Source organism: Eptatretus burgeri, chromosome 9, assembly GCF_056783735.1.
Source record: "Eptatretus burgeri isolate ZD-2024b chromosome 9, Ebu_testis_v1, whole genome shotgun sequence".
NCBI classification, from domain to species: domain Eukaryota; kingdom Metazoa; phylum Chordata; class Myxini; order Myxiniformes; family Myxinidae; genus Eptatretus; species Eptatretus burgeri.
This window is the reverse complement of record NC_140969.1, coordinates 52,118,808-52,131,250: the sequence shown is the minus strand read 5'-3', so window position 1 is coordinate 52,131,250 and position 12,443 is coordinate 52,118,808. Positions and strand designations below refer to the sequence as shown.

General features: G+C 42.7%; 1 protein-coding gene across 4 annotated transcripts in view; it reads left to right on the top strand.

Moving 5' to 3' along the window:
* Positions 1-12,443, top strand: part of PXDN (peroxidasin) — a 202,716-nt gene that overhangs the window by 95,637 nt on the left and 94,636 nt on the right. For all 4 annotated transcript variants that reach the window (XR_015061649.1, XM_085895156.1, XM_085895157.1 and 1 more), the window contains exons 9-10: positions 7,780-7,946; positions 11,210-11,482. Coding sequence is in view for 3 of the 4 variants with exons in the window: in XM_085895156.1 (XP_085751282.1) it covers positions 7,780-7,946; positions 11,210-11,482 (440 nt within the window). In the remaining variant the exon portion in view is untranslated. The remainder of the gene's footprint in view (positions 1-7,779; positions 7,947-11,209; positions 11,483-12,443) is intronic.

Below are 12,443 nucleotides of genomic sequence, written 5' to 3'. Positions count from 1 at the left end.
TGCTGGCCTTAGGTCCTCCCCATCTCTCCAACATATTTGGCTCCACAACCATCGGGCACCACATACACCACCCCTACCCTGCCTGTCCTTCCTCGGTAGCTTGCCCTTGACCCTCATTTAGAGCTTTGAAACTTACCCTCACTCCTGCTGCTTTCAATACTCTGCTGATCCTCTGCGATACACCTGGTACAAAAGGCAGAACACAAAAATCCCTGGGTTGTTTTTTCGCTTTTCGCTGCCAGCCTGTTTTGTAAGCCAGCCAGGTTCATTCTCCATTTTGGTAACAAGCTGTCCGAGTAACCATAAGACTGCCAAACACTCTGAAGATGGTCCACCTCTCTCATCTTGTCTTTGATGGATCTGGTAACTCACGTGGTCTTTTTGTGAGGGTGTGGAGCACAAATCTTTTGTGCTCCAATGGATGACAGGAATCGAAACCGAGGTAGCGGTCAGTGTGTGTAGGCTTTCTGTACACTGTGACCTTCAGGGCCCCTTTGGGATCCCTTGTTATGAGAGTGTCTCGGAATGAGAGGGCCCCATTTTTCTCCTCTTCGAAGGTGAAATTGATGGAAGTAAAGGTTTTACCGATGGTCTGATGTATGGCGTCCACCATATAGGTGGGACAGATGACGTATGTGTCATCCACATCAGCGAACCACACACTTGGCTGCACTGGTAGGACGGAATGGTACACTCTTCCAAATCCTCCATCACCATGTTGGCAATCACAGCCGATACCGGTGAGCCCATGGCGGTGCCAAAAACCTGCTTGTAATATACTTTGCCAAAGACAAAGTCAGTGGAAGAGAGAGAGGTAAGCAGAGAGCATATCACACACATCCATTGGGCTTAAGGCACCTGCAGTCTGTGGATGACAGGAATGTTCCTCCATCAAACACTGGTTCACCACCTCGATCACCAGTGCTATGGGCACATTGGTAAATAACAAGACAACGTCTAAAGATACCATGCATGGTCTCATGTGGTTTGGTGGTGACTTGTTTCACTCTTTCAGCAAAGGCGGGGCAAGGATTGCTCTGGCTTGCCTTTCAAATGCTTCAGAATGTTGGCCAATTCATTTAACGGAACATGGTGTATGCGGTGCCCTGTGGTTGCAGAACCGAATATATGGGAGAGATGGGGAGGATCTTAGGCCAGCGTATTGCTGAACACTACAAGGTCTTCGTGTGCAACGACCCCAACAGGTCTGCCATTGCCAAACATGGTCTCAAGGCAGGGCATGCACCCCTGAGTGATAGGGTTGTCATTTTGGGTTCGACCCCGAAGACGACCAGAACATGGATTACAGAGGCTTAGCACACAAAGGAAATGATCACATCGATCATGTATGAAGTGGTGAACTAGCCTTTAACATTTAGACCACTCTTACATAAACGCACCGGGGGTGCCCCACCATTGAATGGGGGATTCCATGGAACACGTCACCTGGCTGGTTTATCAGGACAATCTCTTCCCCCTTCCCCCACCACCCTACATGTCTGCCACACGTGCCCACTACACTGATTCCATTGCAAACGTAAGTACATTCATCTCATGGCACATGGGATTACAGATTACACTGAATCATCTTTACTTTTAAGGAGAGTGACCGATAGTTCCTTGATCTTTTCTCAACATCCGGTGTTGTAATCCAATTTGGTTACTTCAGTGTTTTGTATGATTCTTAAATGTGCTCATGGTTTTAAAATTTGATAATGGTCACAATTTGTGTGTTGGTGACATGTGCATTCATTGACTGTCCAGTTTTGCCTACCCCCACCTTAAGGTATATATGTATATATATATATGTATATATATATATATATATATATATATATATATATATATATATATATATATATATATATATATATATATATATTTTGAGGAAATTTTAATCACTATTGAGAAAGGTTAACGAATGCATGTGGTTTGTCTCATGTTGTTAACTGAAACATTGAGTAAGTAATTGCTCATTTATAGGTTGGAGAACTCACCTTGGATTATTTTGACAAACTGTATGATATATATATATATATATATATATATCTTCTTCTTCTTCTTCTTCTTTCGGCTGCTCCCGTTAGGGGTCGCCACAGCGGATCATCCTTATGATCCGCATAGTGATTTGGCACATGTTTTACGCCGGATGCCCTTCCTGACGCAACCCTGGTCGCCTCTTACGACACAGGGATCGGGTACACCTATTTTAACCGGGGTATACACCGGCCCAGTACACTGGTACTCACTTTGCCGACCTCGGAAGGATGACAGGCTGAGTCAACCCCCTGGTGTATTAATTCAGTGGCCCAACAGGGCTTGAACTCAGGACCTTTTGGATCCCAAGCCGCTGCCCTAACCACTGCGCCAACACCAGGCATATATATATATATATATATATATATATATATATATATATATATATATATATATATATATATATATATATATATATATATATATATATATGTACTAGTACATGTATACAGGGTGAGTCAGAAGTAGTGCCCGATTTCTGTCAGTTGATTGTTTGTTTGCCATTTGTATTACAGTGTACAAGAGGGTAGAAATAAATGAATGACATGTTTATCTAACCATTTATTCAAGAAAAAATTACTACGGAACTGAACCAAGCTGTTTTACTTGCAATTTTCAAAGTGCCCTCCCTCGTGATCGATGCATAATTACAGCCGAGCAGGCACAGAGCGGCACACACGTCTGCAGAGTTCAATATCAATTTCCTCAAACTTTGCAGTGATTTGAGCGTTCAATTCCTGAATGGTACGAGGCTTTTCACGATAAACAAGGTCTTTAATGAGCCCCCAAAGAAAGAAATCTGGAGGTGTAAGGTCTGGGGAGCATGCCGGCCACTCAATCAGACCGCGGCGGCCGATCCACTTTCTGGGAAAGTTTTCATCAAGCTACTGACGAACATAACGTCCATAATGAGGTGGAGCTCCATTATGCTGGAAATAACAGTCCTGATCTTGTACCCTGGGCCAAAAGAAGGTTTGCAGCATATCCAGTTAAATTTCTGCAGTGACAGATCCCTCAAAGAAAAAGGGTCCAATTATCCCGAATGGAGATATGGCTGCCCAAACTGTCACTCCAGGTAAATTTACCTCCTTCTCAACTGTCACTCTTGGGTTATTCGCAGCCCAGTAGACACAATTGTGTCTGTTAATTGTGCCATTAAGCTTAAAACATGCCTCATCTGACCACCAGATGTTGTCTAGCATTGTGTCCTCTTCGCGAAGTTTAGCTAAGAACTCTTCGCAAAATTGAAGACGGCGGTTGTCATCTCTATCATGAAGGGCATGCAGTAAGCGTGGAATGTAAAATTTCCATTTTTTTCTGGTGAAGGATACGGATAACACTTGATTGGCTCACTTCCAACTCTGCAGATAAACGGCGAGTTGATTTTTGCGGACTTTGTACCAGTCGTTTGATGGCTTCTTCAGCCTTAGCTACATTCGTTGTTGTTTTAAGACGACCGGACTTCTTTTCAGTGGCTACCGACCCTGTTGCTTCAAATTTCTCGACAATCAATCATATGTTTCTTCTCTGAGGTGGGTTAATATCGAATTCTTGTGCCAAACGGCGTGCCGCCATCGTTGGTTGTTCATTACATTTGTAGTAATGTTTCACGGCCGCAATGCGTTAATTCATTGAAAGGTAATTCATGGTTCAATTTGGTGAAAATTCAGTAACTTTGCAAACTCGCAGCAATAACCTGCAAAACAAAATCAAAAATAAATGCATTACGAAAATTAGTTATCTGCAAGACAATTATTAACAACATGACTTCCCAGAAAGAATCTGACAGCCAAAAAAACAGAAATTGGGCGCTACTTTTGACTCACCCTGTATACTATATATATATATATATATATATATATATATATATATATATATATATATATATATATATATGTATTTATATGTATATTTATGTATGTGTATACACACACACACACACACACACACACACACATACACACACACACACACACACACACACACACACACACACACACACACACTAGCAAAGGTACCTGGTGTTAACTTGCATTTATGCTGCTGATCTGGCTTTAATCCAGTATATTTGTTTAATCTGTATGACTTGCAATTTTCAAACTATAGGCGGAGAAAGATAGTGGAGCCTGGTGTTGGCGCAGTAGTTCGGGCAGCGGCTTGGGATCCAAGAGGTCCTGAGTTCAAGCCCCGTTGGGCCACTGAATTAATACACCAGGGGGTTGACTCAGCCTGTCATCCTTCCGAGGTCGGCGAAATGAGTACCAGTATACTGGGCCGGTGTTTACCCCGGTTAAAATAGGTGTACCATATCCCTGTGTCGTAAGAGGTGACCAGGGTTGCGTCAGGAAGGGCATCCGGCATAAAACATGTGCCAAATCACTATGCGGATCATATGGATGATCCGCTGTGGCGACCCCTAACGGGAGCAGCCGAAAGAAGAAGAAGAAGAAGAAGAAGAAGAAGAAGAAGAAGAGAGAGGCGGAGAAAGATAGTCATGCGTCAAACAAATTGCAACAGAAACTAAACCTATTCCATTATGAAGAACCCCCACAGATATTATATATACCCAAAATCTACTCAAATCTGCTGAGGACAAATGTTCTTGTTTTCCACTTCTTTCTTCCCCACGCGGAAACCAATGGAGTGGTATGATTTGCCTGGTATCCGTGCAGAACAATGGCGGATAACCATGGTAACAGAATTTGTTTACCAACACTTCAACTCAATTTTCGGTCAGCAATTGTCTATGCGAAGCGAATTCTTCACGTCACGTACAGATTATAGTGTTGTTAGGTCATATAATGTAATGTTGCTGGTTATCATCCTTACCTTTTCAATCTTTGCTTGCATGGGAACGAATTATGATTATGATTTTTTTTTTCTTTAAAAATGGACGATTCCGAAATGTTCTAGTCGCTGTTTGTATTCCATGTCAGACCTCCATTTTTCCAGATGAATATAATGAACGGTCACTTTTGACTCCCTTTAATAGTACCTGCTCATTCCGATCATTGTTTTCCCAATTTTGAACGCGATTTTTATCGGATTTTTTTGATAAAAAAAATGTAGGAAAATATTAGATTTTTTTCACTAGGTGCTGGCTTGGATGATAAGCACTTACATTTTATATGGCCTTGTAGTGTGTCTGGTAGACAGAACCGATTCGTTAATGGAGGGACGGGACTGTGCTGTGTGTGGAGTTAGCGTCAATAACGGAGACCAGATTGCCTTGTTAACAGAGAAAGGAGCTGATGGAATAAATACTGCTTCCATCTTACGTGATTTGACCATCAATGTTCGACCAGGGGAGAAGGTACATGTTGCTTGTAGAAGTCGTTTCTGCAACAAAAAGCTCATTGAGCAGGACCGCCGTAAGCGCCAGTCTGCAGGAAGTGCAATACACAGTCCAATGAAGCGAAGATCCCAGGCCCAGTTCACTTTCATGAGTGATTGCTGCTTATGTGGAGGTGACATTTCGGTAAAGGACTTCAGACTGAACCTCGCATTCACTCTGAGAACCCTAGAATTCCAGGAGGCTATATTGAAGGTGTGTGACGAAAGGAAAGGCAGGTGGGCCACAACAGTCATGGGTAGGATATCATCGGCAGGCGATCTGCACGCAGCCGACGCCGTATATCATCAAATTTGCAGCGTGAACTTCCGAACTGGAAAGCAAATCCCGATGATGTTTTCGCATGAGGAAACGCCAGGGAAGTGAGCAGGTAGGCCAAAAGATGTCCTCACCGAGAATGCTTTCTTAATTGTTTTGGACGAGATGATTGGTGATGATGAAGTACAGTGGACAATTCCAGACATGTGCGCTCGCATGGGAGCAATATGTGAAAATTCCATACAGCTGCCAATATATCAAACAGCGTTTGACGGACACGCTCGGAGACGCAGTTACTATCTCAAATGTACATGGAAGAGCCAATGTGGTCACTTTCAATACAACTGTGTCAAATTTTGCAGAAATTTCATGATACCCCCCACCCACCCCCCCGCTGTACTGGTGACACGGAATCTGAGAAATGCCGGATAATATCAGGAGTGAGACAATCGGGAAGTGCAACATATACGACAAAGAGCACTATCCGGATCCTACAGATTTGGAGTCTGTGGATAAAATGCTGGAGTTTCTACCAGATTCATTGAAGTTACTGTTGGATGAACTGATCTCTGTCAAGACTAAGGCTTTGAAGGTGGCATCATGAGGACAGTGCTTGGTACAAGCGATCCAACCGAGAGCGGCATTGGCACCATTGCAAGTTGGATTAGCAGTTCAATTGCATCATTATTTCAGGTCTAAATTCTTGATTGACACACTGTATAGCCATGGGTTTTGCTCTTCGTACGCTGAAGTATTAAAGTTCGAATCGTTTGCAGCAGCTCAAGTTCCACTTACAATGGACATAGAAAACGATGCAGTGCGTTCCTTAATTAGTGGGAACGGACATTTTTCACGATCATTATACACGCGAGTCCTCTGAAAAATGTATCATTTTCTTCTTCCTCTCATATCAATGACGTCACTGATGACGTCATCTTCCGTGTCCGTAATCTAGCACATACTGACGTCATATACATATTATTATTTCAAGAGTGCCGGTTTTCACATATTATCCTCATTGTCTCGTGATAAAATCTCCTCATTTTCTATGCGTATATGGTCAGGAAAACGTGGTAAATGAAAACAAATTTAAGTTTTTAGGCCATAATCTGGTAGATGGTGGCCATTTTGAAATTATGCTAATTAGGGAATTTGTCCCCGGCAGATTCGAGTAGATTTTGGGTATTATTATTATTCCTGAAGGGTGTACGACTCGTTACAGCAGTTTTCATTTCTGTTGTAATTTGTTTGACGTTGGCCTCGTTTTTCATTTATTATCACCCGCCTACTACAGCCTGTGGGAACTTATAACGGCCTTCGCTAAAAACGCACCAATTATCCCGATCACCCTAGATCATCACGACTTGATGAAATGACATTTTCGAAATCTGTTTTGTTGTCAGACAATTCAAATCCACTTTCTAAACAACCATATTAACTAAGCGGATCAAAATCGCTTGTTTTAAAATTTCCCCAGGGTGTATATTTGGAGAAGTTAGCGAAGGTGGTAACCTCTCTTATACACACCTTCTCTCACCCCTGAGAGTTGCGTTGTTAGATGAGGAGTAAAATGACCTTTAAATCGATGTATAGGTTGTGTTTGTACTATTTTCGGTTTTTCAATAATTAGCGATTTACATATTTGAGAGATCACGTGACTCTTTTATTCGCAGATCTTATAATCGTTGTAACGTCCGAATTGACAGTTATTTTTCACATCACATACAATATTTGATGATCAGACTTCACCCTCACACCAAATGCATTGGTATCCAGGTTGAAATCCGAAAAAAAATTGGGCTTTTTATCAGGCATTGTGTGGGCTTACATGGATCTACCCTTGGCGATGGCGACAGGTGGCTCGTGTGTCTACAAGTTATAAATATTGTGAAAATGACTGTTTAAAACCCTTAGTAAGGTGAACCGTTCTTAAAAAATGTGTTCCTATAAAGTTTTGGCATGATTGACCGTGGAAGCTCAGAGGAGTAGCGTTACAAACAAACCAACAAATGTCTCATTCGCTTTTGTGTTGAAGATCTTTGCTAATTGTGTGTTGTAGATTTTGCATTCTACCTGAAATTCTTGTTAAACATTCCACCAATTTGTATCAATATCTCTTGTCCACCCTTCAGTAATGAATTGGACATGTCGGTGGGACGGACCAGCTTATTGGACGATGGGACACTCATGATCCAGAATGCCCGGGAGTCCGATCAGGGCATTTACCAGTGTATGGCCAGAAATGTCCTGGGCGAGGCCAAGACACAGGAAGTACTTCTGCGCCACTTTGGTGCTCCCTGTACGTGTCATTTGCTGGTGGTACGATTGATAGTTGTCTTGTTTTCAGTGTACTGAAATTTTATCCCGCGCACGCTAAGTGAAAAGTGGGGTTAAGCAATTGGTTCACTTTGTCTGTCTGTCTGTCTATCTGTCTACAAATGGCAGTTTATGTTCGATAAACTACTTAATTTCAATTGAATGTTGAATTTTGAACACTAAACACAAATCGGAACACGAACCTGCAATTTAGCAGAACTTGGGCTCTGAATTTGGCAAATTGTATGGAATCTTGTCCTGAGCATATGTACGCAAAGAGGAGTAAGGTAATTTTTTTTGGTCTCTGCCTGTCTATCAGTCAAAGAAAAATTTAAATCATTCCAAACAGGAAACTTACTGTTTTTAAGGACATAAACAACAGGCAGGAATAACTAATTTGATGTGCTAAATAAGGTGGTGTAAAAGACTGTGCATCAATGGCAGTAAACTTCTAAAAAAAAAGGGGGGTTTTGTTTTCTACAACCTTTAAACCCTTTATTTTATTTCAAATGAATGATATACTTGGACACTTTCTTCTTGGAGAATGATATACTTGGAGAGAAAAAAAAATCACTTACTTGGCACTTTCAAAAACAAGTTTAGCAGTAATTGGAAAACTATTATGCCATTTTCCGCAAGCTCGACCAATCAAATTTTCCTCTTGTCATATTCGAGAAAATGTCAAAATTCACACTGAATTGCGGCTCAAATGAAATATATATTGTGATCGGAAACGCAAAGCAAAAGTTTAAAAGACTCTTCCCATGTCCTTTTTTCCCCAAGACTGCATGGGGCAAGGTGTTCTGTGCACTCACATTTGTTTCAGCAATACAATTTCAAGCACAAACATTGCATGAAAATTGTGTTTTGTAGTGACATGAGTGTGATAGGAGGTGAATCCATGAGTCTGATGCAATTCACAGCCAAGTGTGATGGAGAACAAGTTTCTGTGAACATGAGGATAAAGATACACTGTTGAGATGCTAAAATGTAAAGCCTCAAAAGGTGTAAAGGGACATGCCTTTTTAATGCATACTTTGAGACACAGACATAGCAATCAATTGGGTATTGTACAGCAATCCAATTTTGATGAAGACATTGTGTGAAAGGTAATTCATTCCTTGGTTTGTACCCATGCCCTCATTTTTATACTCAGTGGTTCCCTTCTCCATCCATCATTAGCTCCAGCTTTGACTCTTCTATATTTTCTTAACTGTATTATATAATGCATTAAATTCTCCACAGCACCTTTCGTCTCCTCTCCCTGTCAAGGCTTGAGTGCCCCAAGGCAGTGTTCTGGGCCCAGTCCTACTCCTGATCTTCATAAATACTCTCTCTGACCCTCTGGAAAATCCTCTTTATCTATTTGCTGATGACTCCATCCTCTGCCATGACACCCCTCATCCTTCAGGCAGGCTGTGGCCTCTTCCCTCTCTTCAGGCCTTGACAGAATCACAAGATGGTCAAACACTTGGAATATGTCATTCAACCTGACAAATTTCACATTCTCTTTCTCTCTCTCTGAAAGGACCGTCTGACAAACCCTCCGATCTACTTTCTTAACAATCCTCTTGAGGAAGTTCAATCATGCAAACTCCTGGGTCTCACTGTCAGCCATGATCTTTCTTGGGAAAACGTAATTTCAAAGTTGGCCTCAAAGCCAGCCGCTGACTGGGCATCCTCCGTCATACAAAATCCTTCCTTGGCACATCTGAACTCGTGTCCACCGAAGATACTTTCATCTGCTGATTGATGGAGTACTGCTGTCCCCTCTGGACTGGCTCTTCTGGCCTCGCATCTTGCTCTGATTCATTGGAATCTCCTGCGATGAAGCTGAGTCTATCACTTCGCTATCGCAGACAGGTCGGTGGTCTCTGTCTTCTCCTGCCTCCTTTCTGGTCTTGTACCCTCTGCTGTTTCTGTGCTTTGCCCCCCTCCCCACCTCCCCCCCCCACGTTTCTCCAGGGTCCATGTGGTCCATCATCAACCCCCTTCAGGTGAAAATACCTAAATCCAGGATCACTGCTCATCTCCACTCATTTGTACCTCTTTTTTTCCCCCACATGTGGAACCAACCATCACATCCTCTTCAATCTCATTCTTCCCTCCAGGTCTTCAAGACAGCTGTTCTCCACCATCTCAGATTGTCCCTAATCCAAATCCATGATTTTTTTTTACCCTCTTGAACCCCTCTCCAACCCAACCCCAATCCCTCCTCCTTCCAAATTTCCAATTTTCCTTCCCAATAGTTTCCTTCTGTATCCATCTTGTCCACCCCGTGCATCCTTTCCTGCCCCCTATTCCTCCCCACACACATTGTTTGTCCGCCTCCCTCTGTCTTGGCCTTAGGCTCTGCTATTCATGTTTTCCCCCTCTCTCCACTGTTCCTTTTGTCCTGTTGCATCCTGATCTGTTCAGTGTCATGGTACTGGCTCTTTCACGAGCCTCGACTATGTAGACAAAACAAAAAATTCTTCATTTCTTGATTATCAAGCTTTAGACATACATTAATTTCTGTAACCCAGAAAGAATCACCTGTTCATAATCCCCAAGGAAAGAGGAATGGCAGTGAAGTTTTGTGGATGGAATTGTTGAATAGGTGGTAGAAGCATAGTCTTATTTCAGCTGGATGTGTGGGATCACATGTTCACGGCACGGCATTCACAAGCTGGTTGAATGGATGCTTTTAGGAAAAGCACACATAGCTGCAGAGTATTCGGAGAGGAATTAAGTTTCCAAAGACTTTTGTGGGGTTGGGAGGGGGTGGATCTGTGGAGCTAAATGCTTACTCTTTACCTACCTTTTATTTGAGGAATTTGTCTTCCTTTCATCCTGTGTCATCAGTTTTCAATAAATCTTCTCATCGTCATGTCATTCCTGGTTGTTAGATGACCAAAACCCACCCTTGACACAATGTGAGAAATTCTGTGGCTGTTAGGAACAGCTGTTTGACTAAAAAAGTGGTCAAGCTCGACACACAGACGGGCCTTCTTTATCCACATGTTAAATTCAAAGCAGCTGTGCTCAACACTCATACTGTAATGGAATAAATTTGGAAAAACGAAAACTTCAAAAGTGGAAATAAACTTCTTTATCCATCTGCAATATTGGTCGCAAATTACAACTGATGAACCGCAATTGCCTCTTGACTTTAACTTTTAGATTACGTCTCATGGAGGATCGAGAGAGATATTATTGTATTTTCAACGGCTGTATACTTACTCCTCCTCGACAATTGTTTTTCAGCGGTGCCAAACTTCATCATTCGGCCACAGAACACGGAGGTGCGTTTGGGCGAGGGGGTAACGCTGGAGTGCAGTGCAACGGGGCACCCTCCCCCTCGCATAACCTGGACCCTCGGTGCCAACAGCCCTCTCCCTACGGATCGGCGCTTCTCCATAACACCGTCGGGGGGTTTTCACATTGCTGCGGTGACTTCTCACGACCAGGGCCAGTACACTTGCCATGCCAATAATGTACATGGTAGTGCTCAGGCCTCAGCGCAGGTCATTCTGCAAGGTAGGTGTTCAACCTTTCATGCATTGTCCTCGTAATAGGAACATTGTTTTTCTCATTTTCATTGCAAAGGTTTATGGCCTGCTGGTGTTTCTCCTTTACACTGTGATCAAATCGGTGGTAGGTATTGTGGCTTAATTGTGGGTCATCCGAGAAGTCTGGACTAAACACATAAGCACAGGCATACTCACCAAGCCATTAAAACATTACATCACAATCATTTGCTCTGTCAGTATAACTCAAGAAAATACAAGGAACTTCAATGCAAGAGGAGGCCATTGGGCCTATCTAGCCTGTGCAATCGTGCCAACATCTAAGTACACCCTCATCCACACAACTTCCAGATACCTATCAAGCTAAATTTGAAAAAAATCCACTAAATCTACTGCCACTTCCCTTGCATGGAGACCATTCCATGTATTCACCACTCTCTGAGTGAAAGACCCCCTTCTTGTTCTATGGCTAATAATCTCTCCTGTCTGCAGCAGGGGTCAGTAAACCACTTGCGCTGTGGCACGTATACAAGCAAAAATTGTCGTCACCCGAACCCCTCCCTCGTGGTCGAGGGGAGGCGGGGGGGGGGTGATTTTGTTATATTTGTACCTTTGACCTGACCCTCGGTACTACCAATATGTATGCAAGGTTTGCAGACATAACACACACACACGCTCATGCGCACACGCACACACGCGCACACACACATACACACCCCTATGGCTTATGATGCAATACAGGGAATCCAGGATGAAATGCTATACACTGTGTGTTTGTCCATTGTCGACTCATGTCATTTTGTATGTGTAAAATGACAGTGATATCTACTAATGTCTGTACTGTGACGCACACACACACACACACACACACACACACACACACACACACACACACACACACACACACACACACACACACACACACACACACACACACACACTTGCCTTATTTAATATAGAAGGATACACTT